Source organism: Hibiscus syriacus, unplaced genomic scaffold (genome assembly GCF_006381635.1).
Source record: "Hibiscus syriacus cultivar Baekdansim isolate YM2019G1 unplaced genomic scaffold, ASM638163v2 tig00117056_pilon, whole genome shotgun sequence".
Taxonomy (NCBI): domain Eukaryota; kingdom Viridiplantae; phylum Streptophyta; class Magnoliopsida; order Malvales; family Malvaceae; genus Hibiscus; species Hibiscus syriacus.
Window position 1 is genome coordinate 1201807 of NW_024063539.1, and position 14746 is coordinate 1216552.

At 32.5% G+C, this 14746-nt stretch overlaps 1 protein-coding gene across 1 annotated transcript; it reads left to right on the plus strand.

Moving 5' to 3' along the window:
- Positions 1 to 9691: 9691 nt before the first annotated feature.
- On the plus strand, positions 9692 to 14077 carry LOC120197985. Its single transcript, XM_039199387.1, has 12 exons — positions 9692 to 9782; positions 9869 to 9980; positions 10054 to 10117; positions 10572 to 10673; positions 10779 to 10843; positions 10967 to 11059; positions 11356 to 11435; positions 11527 to 11746; positions 12159 to 12214; positions 12966 to 13094; positions 13225 to 13408; positions 13799 to 14077. The coding sequence occupies exons 1-12, from the start codon at positions 9736 to 9738 to the stop codon at positions 13922 to 13924; spliced, it is 1278 nt and encodes a 425-aa protein (XP_039055318.1). The 5' UTR covers positions 9692 to 9735; the 3' UTR covers positions 13925 to 14077.
- Positions 14078 to 14746: the final 669 nt, after the last annotated feature.

The window sequence follows — 14746 nt, forward strand, 5'->3', positions numbered from 1 at the left end:
TGTCCATATGTCTCGAAAGACATAGGTAAAACTGTCCATATGTTCCGTAGAACATAGGTAAACCCTCGACTCTTGGCATGCCAATTATACCCCTAGCTCTCAAGACACATAACATGGGCATTTTCTTTTATACTTATCATTTCACATAAACTTGTAATTCACTTTCACATATCACGTATCACATAGCTTCTTTTCATATTATCATATAGTCACATAGTTCACTTACACGTTGATCATTTCCATATAATTCACATGTCACATATATTATGTTTTCATATAATTTCTATCATTTCTCACCCAATCACATTTATTCATGTAAGCATACTTATCATATCTTGTTTACATAAGATCATATACTTCATATAACACAAGAAACACCTATAACACCTTCACGTAGCTTATAGTCATAGGTCTTATCTCATAACATATACTTGTTTTCACATATATATTTCATATCATTTCTTATACCCTCACATAATTCATTTAACATACATAACATATCATATAACATTATAATAGAAATACCTATAAGTCATATCACTTAGAGCACATATACTTATAGTCACATTGCTTATATCTTAATCTTATGCATTCTCTTAGACATATATATATATATATATTATTCACATGTTCAGGTAATCCACCATTTCATCACATAATTATGTATTCATATAACTCATTTCATTTCATATCTATCTATATATATATATTCTCAAGATTTATCCTAATATAAATCATATAGCACTCTTATAATTCATATTCATATTCATCTATGTCAGACTTATAAACACATCTCACTTCTATTATTTCTTTATATATATATATAATCTAATCTGTTTACTTAATTCAATTTCATATAACTCTTATAATCTTCTCATATAGCTTCATAAATTTCTATCATACAACCTCTGTGTTATAGTTTTATTTAAACATATGAATCTTTCCCATCTAGCTTATCTTATATGCTCATATTATCATTTATGTTCAAATCTTCTAGTTAGTGTACTATTCTCACATTATCCTATAGATCAATATTATCTAGCTTATTTCACTTATCATTTAATAATATAATTATATTTTACTATGATCACATAGTTTATATCTCATATAATTCATAACCTTTCTTATGCAATCACTTATACTTTATCACCTAACACATAAAAGAACAGATCAATCCATATAATCAAGCATACATATATGCATATTCAACTCATGCCTTTAATCATGAATTCATGTGTAACACTTCAGGAAATAGACTCATCGCAAGTCTTATTCCCATCGCACATCATATACTATTGAATATGCACTCACCTGGCCTCACTAGTCAAATTCCAATCTCTTATCTTTCCCCTTGATCGATCTTACTTGTCAATGATTCCGGAACTGCTTTACGCGCAGAATCTACATAAATGTACATTTTGAGGCAATCATTAGATACATACACCTTTTAATTAGATACTAGCAACTTAAACGAACTTATTAAACCAATATTCCCATTTTTCCTTTAGAGGGAATCAGTTCCCTACTATGGGGGTATCGATTCCCTAATGACATTCTGGAAATGTTGTTCGTTTGAAGGGGTATCGGTTCCCTTTGAATGGGTATCGATTCCCCTTGCCCAGAAATCATATTTTAGCCCGAAAATTACTTCATTTTCTCTCAAACACTTCATATATCATCCCCTTTTTCATTCTTAACTCTAGTACACATACTTAAACCAATCTATATTCATTTATTTCATCTTAAACCTCAAAATCCTATCTTCCATATGAGATTCAAAAATCATACCAAATTTTCAATGTGTTCTAATTCCAATTCTAACACTTCATACTTCTTAATTAGATTGATGAAAAGTCAAATTCATCCATAAAACTTCAACAACCATACCATATCAAAATTTCATCTTAAAACTCATATTGCAAATTCCTTCATAATTCCTTTATCTTATTGTTTAAATCCCATATAAGCTTTCCTTAAGCTTATTTAATACCCAAAGAATCAAAACTAAGCTTAAAACTCAAGAATTAACCAACTGAAATTAAACTTACCTTTGCATTGCTCTCCCACGTATGAAGAAGAAGAAAGGAGAAGAGAACTCTGGATGTTTCTCAATTTCCCACGTTTATATTACCTTAAAAAGAAATATAAAAATCTTTCTGGTCAAATGACCATTTAACCCTTAATTTCCTTTAATAATTACTAATTAACCTTCATCATATACATCAAATAATCATTGAACTATTTCATTCTTATACTTTAGTCACCAAATTCTGAAACTTTACAATTTGGTCACTAACCCGGTATTGCGGATGTTACAGTCATCGTTGAAGAGGTCTCTCCCACCATTCAAGAGCCCGATTCACATGGCGTCATATTTAGGATTCTTGAGAAACCCTCTGACGTGCCGGACATGGTGGATTCAAGTTGGCTCTCGTATGAGTTACCAGCCAGTACCATACCGGTATCTGAAGTGGAGAGGAGACAACTATCGGACACAATTCTGGATAACACCCTTTGGGCTAAGACCGCAGTTGATTTTTATCTACATGAGCGGAGCCAGGGTTGTTTCACTGACATATGCAAGCTCAACGATGATATCTATTTGTTGCTTGATCGGTCTTGGTGTGGCGTATTATTAGGGGTCGAAGACAATGGCTATTTCGATGGAGGGGTAAGTCTTATATTTTTCTTATATTTCAATTTGATTATTTTTTTTAAATTTATGTAAGTTACTAATATATGTCTTTTTTTGTAAAACAGCATATCAATGCGTGGGTGTCACGTCTTCTAATAATTAGGAAACTTAAGGAAAATAAAAGAAATACACGATATATAATTATGTCGACGTCTTTTAACGTCGTTCACTTGAAGAATCAACGAGATGAATCATTTGCGTTGGGCAATGGACAAGCTAAACTTTATCTTGCATGGTGGGAGGTCAATAAAGTTAGTATTTATTTTAGATTGAGTTTAAAGGTATTCATAAATAAGTGCGCAAATGAATGAATTATTACTTATGATTGCAGGTGTTTATCCCTGTTTTGGAACGTAAACATTGGCTTCTCGTCGAGCTTCAGCTCCCATCCCTTAAGGCAATAGTATATGACAGCATGATAAATTACATATCATTGGCTGATTTAAGAGATATTATTAAGGGATGGAGCTCTCATTTGGCTAAATTCTTGGATGCGATAAATTATTGGACTCGTTTTGGAAACAAGAAGCCAAAGAAGCTCAATATTACAGTTAGCAGAGACGAGACCGCACCACAACAAACGAAAGGAGCCAGAGGGGATTATGGTCCTCTCGTATGCTTGGCGTTGGAGCGTTTGATCACAGGAAGTATAAAGTATCTACCTCCCACCGATAGAGATAGAGCTGCAGTTGCCTACCTGCATCCGCGTTATAAAAATGTCCATAAACAATTGGTAAGTTTATAGGCTTGTGGTTTGAAAATGTTTGGTTAAGTACCTAGAATTCAATAATTTGATGTTTGTAGGTTTTAGATGTGTACAAAGTGTTGTTTGAGCAAATGTTTGATTTCTGCAGGTTAATCTCAGAAGTGAGCTGCGTGAAAATGATGTATGACTGCAAAAGTTGATTCAATAGTAGATGAAGAAATAAGAATTATTGCTTATTTTTTGATTGTTTAATTGATTTGTAAAAGATGATTTGTTTAATTGATGTGAACATAATTCTTATTTGTGCTTGTTTAATTGATTGAAATGTAATGGTTGATTTTGTTGATTTCAATATGCATTATGTTGAAGGCAAAAATGACTATCGCAATGCGAAATGAAAATCGCAACGAGAGAATCGCAACGCGAAATGAAAACCGCAACGCGAAACTAAATTCGCGTTGCAATTTTCATTTCGCTTTGCGATTCCCTCGTTGCGATTTTCATTTCGCATTGTGATTCTCTCGTTGCGATTTTCATTTCGCATTGCGATAGTCATTTCCGCGTTGCGATAGACATTAAGATGATTGCGAACGTCATTTCCGTGTTGCGATAGTCAAATGAATGCCTAATAAGTGATAACAACTGAACAGATCATAGCAATTTTCAAACTCAAGTTACTAATACATGCCTAACTGAAAATGTTAAAAGTTTACACATAAAATCCACATAATACAACATTTGCATTTAAAAATCACCTAAGTTAACAGTCCCAAAAGGTGAAGCCTGTTGTGATTGGGATTTTAAAGATGATTGCGATTTTGATTGCCTTTTGCTTGACACCATATGAGTTTTGGATTTTGATGAGGATCCATATTTTGGTAGAGGAAAAGATGATTGTGATGGCACTGGTGATCCACATGTCAACCTTGTATGACAACTTTCCTTGCACCGACTACATGTCGATCTCTTCTTCTCTTCACCCTTAGACGGTATACGATCGTGACTTTTTGGTCGCCCAGGTAGCCTTCTGTCCATGGCTGGTGGCAAAACTGTTTGTAAGTCATCTGGTATGTCCCACTCAGAAGGATGTGGAATAGGGTAGACAATCTCGCCATAAGTCTGTCGATATACTTCTGTAGTGTAGCAATCCATAGCATATGCGCTTGAATCATCTTGGTTTAGATGAAGAGAAACTTTTATAACATGGCCACACGGATAACCAGATGTTTTCCATTTCATACAACTACACGTCTTTGCATTTAGATCGACAAGCCCATTTAAGTTATTATCCAGTACTTCAAACAAAGTGTTTGAACATGGTTCAACTCTCCATGACGTTGACTTCACAACACGTTTCGTTATCTTTTTTTCTGTCCATGGTGTAACACGATGTTCCAATGTTCATGTAAATTTAAATAAATAATACTTAGTAAAATATATGATAAGTTACGAATTTAAAGAAATAATACCTGCATGGTTTCTTTTCTTGTAGTACCACTGTTGAATAGAGGCTCGAAAAAACTCCATTAACATAGTAATGGGTAATTTCCGGGAATGACGACTTAGAGCGTTGATTGATTCTGCACTATTAGACGTCATGAAACCATATCTTGCTCCAAGTTGATGTACTCTTGACCATCTTTCAAACCCGACATCTTCTAGTGTTTGAGCACACTGAGGCAAAATACGTCTTAAACACTTTATATGAATTACATAATGGATGTTCAACATATTCATTTACAGTCGTAACTTCCTCCTCATTATCATCAACAACATCTTCCTCGGCAACGGCTGTTTCATCATCAAAATTCGGGTATTGACCAATATCAAAATCATTACACGCAGGGTCTGTTTCTTCTTCTGAAAAATATCAAAATCCGAATATTGACCAAGATCAAAGTCCGGGTATTGACCAAGATCAAATTTCGAATACTGACTAGTACTCACAATTTTTTTTGTTGGCTCATCATCATCTAACTGGTCAATACGAAAACCGGAATTTGGTGCTGAAAGTTGATTGAGATTTGGATTAGGGAAAGGTTGTGGGTTTTGAGATTGTGTTTGGTATTGGAAATGTGGTGAAACAATATTTGCTTGGTGATGAAATTGTGGTGGAACCATTAAATTTTGAGCACCATAAACTGGTGTTGAAAAACTTAGTTGATTACTACCCGCTACTGACCCAACTTCACTACTTCTAGGTTCAACAACATACAATGTAACATCATCACTTGAAACACTAATGTAAGCAATGAATCGTTCAACATCTTCATTGTCTGTTAACAAATAAACTTTACCATTTCTCTGATAAGATAGCCTAAATCCACTTAGGGGCTCTAAATTCAATTTATTTGCAACACGTAACATTAGAGTTTCATAAGTTAACTTTTTTAATGACAGTTTTAGTTGAAGATTCATGGGTAAAGGCATATATTGTAAAACACCATGAACATTCTCCCATGACCCTCCAAAACACAAATCTATCCAAACATGATCAACATTAGATGATTTCATTATTGTAAATTAATTTACTAAACAAACGAGCTACGAAACTAAAACCTGTTGCCGGATGGGGAAGGATGTCGTTGGATATAGGAACGGATGTCGCCGGAGAGAGTGATAGATGGAGATGGAATGAGTTGCGATTTAGGGATTTAAGTTATGAGTTGCTATTGCTGCGTATTTATATACCCAAAACATTTGTGTTGCGAAATTAAAACCTGTTGCGAATTCAGAAATCGAGTTGCGAATTTGAAATTCAGTATTGCGATAGTCAGAATCTCGTTGCGAATTAGGAAAATCGCAATGCGATTACGTAAATTGAAGTGCGAATTAGGAAAATCGCAATGCGATTACGTGCGATTACGGTATTCGCATTGCGAATTATGAAAATCGCAACGCGAATTTGGGAAATCGCAATGCAATAGTCAGAATCGCGTTGCGAATCTGGAAACTGATTTGTGATACCGGAGATCGCGTTGTGAATTATCGATCGCATTGCGATTTAGTTGGTCATTTTGGCAAATCCAAAAAAAGTTGGTTAAAATCGTATATTATAAGGCATTTTTGATCACTGAGTTTATTTTCTCTATAAAAAAATTAAATCAGATTCTCTTATTCTTCAGGTTGAACTTTGATGATATTAAATTGAGTTAATGAACCTTTAAATTATTATTATATAATATTTTAAACTATTCAAATCTCACCCATTAAAATCATAAAAAAATCATTTTAAGTTATTAGACTCAATAAATTAATCTCTGAACTTATTTACTTCTCAATAAAAAAATCATTGCGAATTCATAAAAAAGATTAAAAATAATTTTATATTACAGGTTTTTAAAATAATAATTAGATAATTATTCGACATAAAATAAATTTATTTTTCAATATAAATTTTGTAGCGATAATATAATAAAACCTAAATTATCAAATGGGTCAACCATATAGTATATAATTAAATCAAACACCAACGTAATATATATTTTAGAATTTAAGAATACTTTTATGTTAATAGTATAAATATAATTAAAATAGATCAATATTTTAAACACCAATATAATATATGCATTAAACATGTTTTAAGTGAGCTTATATTTATTAAACATATCGTATTTATATGATTTACTATTTGAATCTGATCATGCAGGAAGAATATTCCGCATTTTATTTGAGACCCCTACTTAGATTTTGTATTTTTTTAAATTAAATAACGTGAAAATTAATATTAATTAGATTTAAAATTATTTTATATATTTCTATTGAACCCATTTTAAACAGTTAATCACCCGAACCCATTGGATTCAAGTGAGTTGCCTTAAGAATGTTGTTTTTATTTAAAGGGCCGAGTTTGAGTATATGCATCTATAAGATATCTATAAATTATCATAAGTTAAAAAAAATTAAATATATATTATCATATAATCATTTGAGACTATTAAAAAATTGATCACTTACCCATTATCTTATCTTTTAATATTCCTTCAATATCCATCAACTATGTGCATCCAAATAACGATAATGATAAAAGAAAAAGAAGCTTACACATGCGTTTTAATTTCTCTTTCAGCTCAATCTTGTGCTCACTGTTTGTGATACGAAAATAATAGTCAGGATAAGTGCTTTGATCAACGCAATTTGGCGGAGTTGATGTGCCGATCGCCAACACGGTGGTCAGCCCTTCTATAAATTGAGCCTTACGTATTTCTTCAACGCTCACCATCATTTTCTGTTTCAAAACAAAAATCAAAGGTTAGGAGTAAATTGAAACGCAAGTACCAGCAATAACGGATGTGGAAACGTTGGTGGTGATAATGGCAGTGATGATTGTATGAAAGAAGCTTATATGAGTAGTAGATGGAAGTGTGTTACCGTCGAAGTTTGCGGAGAGCTTTGGTCATATAAATAAGAGATATAAGAATCTGGTAGCTGAGAGCTATCCTTTAAAACTTTCAACTACGCAATGACATATGAATTTGGTGCATCTATCTCTCCTTCTAACCTAATCAAAAACTTTCAACGAGACGATGACATGATTAAGGGTTGCTGTGTGACATGTCACATCAAAATAACATCATTTTGATGACGATTATTGATGTTCAAAATGATGTCGTTTTAGGCAATAATTTTTAGGAGTGTATCAATTTTGCTACTAAACTTTTAAACACTTTATATTTTTAGCACTATAATTTCTAGCTGTCGCCGCCAGACAATCATCACCTGTCATCGACTGACTTTCGCGACAAGATCGTTAACAAAATATTTACATTTCACTTATTTTTTATTATAAGATTGATTTTTCATGAAAATCACTCAAAATTGATAAAAAACAATTTAAAAGTTTGACGTATTAATACCTTGATCCCTTTCAATGATCATTCGATAATACTAATTTTGAGATATGTCATCCGTCTTCTCAAAATAATGCTTCTCACTAGATGTGTAAACGAGCCTAGTCGAGCTCGAGTATTGCTAAGCTCGACTCGACTCGAAAACTCTGAACTGAAGCTCGAATCGACTCGAAAACTCGCTAGCTTAAAATTTTTAAGCTCGACTCGAACTCGAAATCATGAACTGAAGCTCGTGAGCAGCTCGAAAATGCTCGAAATGAAAAAAAATCTTAAACTTAACTAGATTGAAGCCTCAAACTCAAATTCGAACCTAAATCTTAAATACATAAAAGTCTCACTGTATTTTTTAAAAAAAAATCAACACATAAATGTTAATATTATTAATAATTTATTTTTTTTAAAAATAAATCTTAATATATTATATTTTCGAGCTGTCACGAGCTTTTCGAGTCGAGTATCAAGCAGCTCGTTTCAGCTCGTTAAGAATTCGAGTCGAGCTCGAGCTCAAGTCGAGTTCATTCGATCCGAGTATTTATTGAGCCTTGACCGAGTCGATCTCGAGTAGCTCGCGATCTATCTCGTCTCATTTATAGCCTTACTTCTCATCATTCAAATTTTTGAAGAAACACCCAAAATCTCATAAATTGAAGAAAACCTCTACACATCTTTAAAATGATAGATTTTTTTGTTTAGCTCTGTCAACTTTGATTGTGATTCATGAAAAACTAATCCTAAGAGAATAAAGAGAAATGAAATGTGAACGTTTTGGTATCAATTTTACTATAAAAGACAATCAGTGATGGGTAATGAATTATGATTGATGCGCCCAAGAAGTGTAGTATGAAAAAAGAAAACTGTTTAAAAGTTTATTGACAAAATCAATACATCTATAGAGTTTAATGTCTAAAACAACATCGTTTTAAGTATTAAAATAGTCACACCAAAATGACGTTTTTTTGTATAACAAGTCATGTCAACAACTGTTAGTCATGTCATTATCATGTTATTGATTTAATGTCAGGGTGACATAGTTCAATGTAAAACTAAATTTCAATGTTATAATTGATAAAAATAGAAGTTTAGTGGTATAAATGAGTTAGCATAAAGTTGAATGGTACTTGTGTAGTTTACTCTTATATATATAATTATATATTAATATATTATTTATAAAATTTTGATAATATTTTATACATTTTAAAAATGTTGAATATTTTTTTAGATGGATTAAGTTATATATTTTTAAAATTGAAATAAATTTAAATAAATAATTTTATTTCATTTTTCAAGTAACCTAAGTAATTTGATTAAGAAGCCGAATTACTTTATTAACTTTAAATTTGCAAAAGAAAATGTCGATTTTAAATAAGTAGGCCCAGCCCGCCATTTTTCCAACCCAAACACAAATAAACGTGCTCCACCAATTTCAAACAGGCGGGATATTAGTTTTATTTTCCAAAAATAAAAATAAAAAATTGGCGGAGCCGATGGAGATTTCTTCATCAGAACCTCTTAATCCTCACGCTATGCGCAGGTATTTTCCTATGTTGTGAAGCAAATTTTTATACAGGATTTTCTCTCTCTTTGTACCCCCCCAAAAAAATTTAATCTTGTTTTCAGCCGAATAAGTGAGCTCTCAGAGATTCATAGTAGCAATCAAAATGAAGTTGAGAGTGAAGCTCTCTACTCTGATTCGGAGAAGTTTCTCAATGATTGCATTTCTCATCTCGAGGTGATTCTCTATTTATCTTTTATACAATTTAGGGTTTTGTTTTTTTTAAATAGATTAAGGGTGATCAATGCAGAATAAAGTGAAGCAAATTACCGAGGAGTATTCCGATGTGGGTTTCTTAGGCATTGAAGATTTAGGTATGTTTCCTTTGATGTTTTTAGCTTCTTCTTTTTTTTGTTTTATTAAAAATAAATTGCCTTGTACATGTACAAATTCAACTTTAAGAAAATACCTATATATTTTTCTCTGCCTTGGGTTAATGTTCCTCTTTCTTCCACTTTTTATTGGAGTATTGGGTTTTCAAGAGGTTATCTTATTAAGTAGCGACCTCTTTGGCTCGTTTTAGTTCTTTGAACCAATCGTATGGACCCATTTAAGGTTTTTGATGCTCTTTGGGATAACTTATAATCCTAGCCATCTATCTACATGTCTAATAATTAATAAATATCACCAAAGTAATAGAATAAACATGGTAATAGCTCCTGGATCAGAAAAGATGAATACCTAGCACATCATGGGAAAATATCTATGGTAGCAATGCATGGTTCTGTTGATGTTAGATTGTTGTATTTTTCTGAATTATTCATATAGATAAATATCTAGCATACTTGAAAGAGGAGCTTAATCAAGTGGAGGCAGAAAGTGCTAAGATTTCTAATGAAATCGAGGATCTATCAAGAAATCATATTGAAGGTGAGGAGTCTTCATTGACTTGGGTTTAATTTTTACATGCATTTACTTTTAAATTCATTTCCTTTTGCTGATTTACTTTTTTCCTTTAACCTTCTATTTTTACAGAATCAAATATACTGGAACACAATCTTGAAGGCTTGAAATGTGCATTGGATTCTATTGCATCTCAGGTTGTTTCTCTTATTTTAATTCATTTGTGAACCAACCTTGACGGGTTGATAGGCATTCAGTTTGAAATCAATTTTGGAAGCCAAGCTTAAACTGTCAGCTCGCCTACTTATTTTGTGTTGTAGGAGAGAGTAGACGAGGGTCCATTCTTCGCTTCTTCTATGAATGATGGACATCAATCAAATCTGATGGATGCGAATGAAGAGCAAAAGTTTGAGGTTTTTTTTGTTTCCTCTCTCTTGCTTCTCGAATACTACATTAGATTTAAACTGATGGCTGAACTTTGAGAATTGTAGCATTGGTTTTTGTTTGCTCTGTAAGCATCCTTACAAGAATCTCTTTTCTTTGGTGATAACTTTCTTGCAGTTATCTAAGATGTTTGATATGCTCAATTAGGATATCACTTATTTCTATATGCTAGTAATGTATGTTAAATTCTGGGTTCTAAACAGCATTTTACTTCATCGAGCATTTGATATCCTTATATATATATATATATATATATGCATTTCAGATTTTGGAACTAGAAAGTCAGATTGAGAAGAACAACGCAATTTTGAAGTCTTTGCAGAATCTTGATTCTACATTCAAAAGGTAGTTCAATTTTTTCCATTTAATTGTATGTGTTCTATATCATTTATCTTATAAAGCTATATCGTTTTGTTTTGTTTTGTTTTGTTTTCAGATTAGATGCCTTAGAACAGATTGAAGATGCATTGGCAGGCTTGAAAGTCATTGGCTTTGATGGAAACTGCATTAGGCTGTCATTACAGACATATATTCCAAAAGTAGAGGGTGCTTTGTGGCAAACAATTATTGATGATACTGATGAGCCATCTGTAATGAATCATGAATTGCTGCTAGAGATAATGGATGATGGGACCATGGAGGTCAAGAACGTTGAGGTATGATCAACTTTTCTCATGAAAAATTGAAATCATCTGTTATTTTCTGCATCTCTGTTCTAATGGAGAAAAAAACTATATGTCGGATATTCATGTGAAGTAAACTGAAAAGGGAAAAAGTGGTTTTAGGAATGCCAAAATATTCAGTTTCCTTTCTATTTAATGCAATCGAACTGGAAACGACAAAAATAAAAGTTAAAAATCTATTGTCATCACTATTTTCACAAAAGTTACTGTCATATATTTTTCCTTTTGGATGATAATCTTCATTTATTAGTTCAGTCCATGTTTTCTTTTTATCTCAAATTAACCATGCATTAGAAAAGCTGTACTTTCTTCTAAAGAAGAATCATGGTTCATGTCTTTTTGTTCAATTGTGTTGAAAATCTTACTAATGTATCATGTTGTCTAGATGTTCCCAAATGATGTTTACATAGGCGATATACTTGATGCTGCAAAGTCTTTCAGGTTGGGTTTTCTCAATTTCTCTAACTTAGAGGCTGAATCCTAATTTATCATATTTAATTTTGTACATTTGTGCATGTGTAGTAGTAGAAGGCCAAAAAAGGGAACATACTTTATCAGTTTATATTGGAACGCTAGTATGATTTCTTGAAAAGGAAGTCTTCTGAAGGACAATCTAGTTTCTTGTTCTTTCAGTTTTCAATGTCTTATATTATCCAAACCTAGAATTACCTGCATATCTTTTCTCATCCTTGCTACTATCTGCCCTAAATAAAGTATAAAACCCATAATCCTCTTTGATACATCTATTTATCCATCATTTGGAGGGTATTATCAAATTATGGTATTTTTATTGACAGGTATTTTTTTCGACCTAGAGCTGCAATCTGTTTTCCCTTTTACTCATTTGAGCCTTTAAATTCCCATCTTTACGTCCATTGTAGGTCCTGTTTCCCAAGGTAGTCCCATTAGGTATATAAGCTTTACTAATCCTTGTTTTTTGTTTTTTTGCTAAAGGTACTGCTCATGGTATGTAGCTCCTGCCCCCTTTTACTGAGCTTTGCCGTACTTGTTCTATATACATCTATTATTTATATAGATATACATTTTAGTTTGGCTTTAATAAACCAGCCATGTACAGATTGCTAGTAACTTAATAAAACCTGACAGGAAACATTATTTTTATCCAGTTCTATGACAATAGACCTTGACTTGAATTTTTTAATAAGGGGTATGAACTATTGTAATGTTGTAGGCAACTATCCACTAACTTAGTGGCACCGGAGCGATGGTCTTCATTGGAGTGGCTTGTGGGAAAAGTGCAGGATAGGATTATATTGAGTACTTTGAGAAGATATATCGTGAAGAGTAGAAATAAATCAAGGTGAGACACATAAATAAAGTTTAATAACTAATAATATATTATTTTCAAAACTTTCAAAGTAGCTTATCATTTGTGCTTAGAAAATAGGCAAAAAGATAAGCTATTTACATTTGAATAGTACTTAATGCAGGTATTGTTTTGAGTACATCGAGAAAGATGAGACCATTGCAGCTCATATGGTTGGGGGAATTGATGCATTTATAAAGGTATCTCAAGGTTGGCCGCTATCAAAATCTCCATTGAAACTGTTATCTGTCAAGAGCTCAGATCATCATTCAGGGGGAATTTCATTGAGCTTGCTTTGCAAGGTCCAGGTTGGTGGTATTTATTTATCTTTTATTTCAAATGCACTGAAGATTTTAGTACCTTCAGAATGCACGTCTCCCTGGAAGTGGAAACATTCCCTTAATTAAAACCAGAGTCTAGCTCAAAAACATATACAAAAATTATTTTCTGGGAGGGTAGAACAGCGAATGGTGAACTCCAATTTGTTTGTGATTTAGGCTCAATTGATTTTTTCCTTTAATGTATACTGGTCATCTGTTTTTCTAGTTTAAGGCATGGAGAAGCATTTAACTATGGTCCCATTTATCATAGGATGAGAAAAAAATTCAGCTTTCCTGTTTCTGTTTTGTGCTCTTTATCAATTTGATGAATTTCATTTTTGTTTTCGATTTTTCTTTTTCTTTGATTTCATTCATTAGGAAATGGCTAATTCCTTGGACATGAACATTCGTCAAAGTTTATCGGCTTTTGCGGATGCTGTTGAAAAGTTACTTTTAGAACAGATGCGATTAGAACTTCGGTCTGACGATGCCTCCGATATGTGACTGTGATGCAGCCTGTATAACTTTGTTAGCTCAACTGTCAGTATCGTATATAATCTTAGAAATCTGCCGAATCCATTATCAGGAAATCATCGGACGCGATATTTGCCAGGATCAAACCCTTCCACAAGATACAACATCTCTGGAGAATGGTTAGCTATCTTTCTATCTCTAGTTTCTGTAATCTACTGGAATTTTAATGACATAAACAGTCATGTAGAATACCAAGAATTGAATTATGGAAATTGATTTGCTTATTATGGAGAATGGTCCTTTGAAAAGTTTCTATGTTCGCATTAAAGATATTCGTTAACTGATCTTGTGAATGGAAAATCAAAATACTGCATCCAATAAGGTATATGCTTTTATTTCTCGAAACAACCTAGGTGAGGTGAAACAAGAATAAATCATTTTGGTGAAAGTATTTGCCAGGTCTCTCTATTATAGGTAATGTATCAGTTTAGACCCTTTTATTATTCAATGAGTTAATACAGTTCTAATATAGAGATTGGTTTAATTTTGTACCTCTACTATTAAATGAATTAATTTAGTTCATATATTAATAAAAAATCAAATGAGGTCATTTTTTTTTTATAAATTCAACATTTATTATACCGATATTTACTCATCTTCCTTGCTTCAAGTTAAGATTTATACCTATTCTTTTGTATTTTATACAAACTATTTTAACATAATAACTCATGTAACAATTAAGCCTTTTCCTTACGTGATTACTTGTGTACCAAACGTGATTAGGGCGCTTATCGAGCGAGCCAATCGTGAGTTGAGTAGTGTTCGATTCATACTCGTTATTTTGTTGCTCAA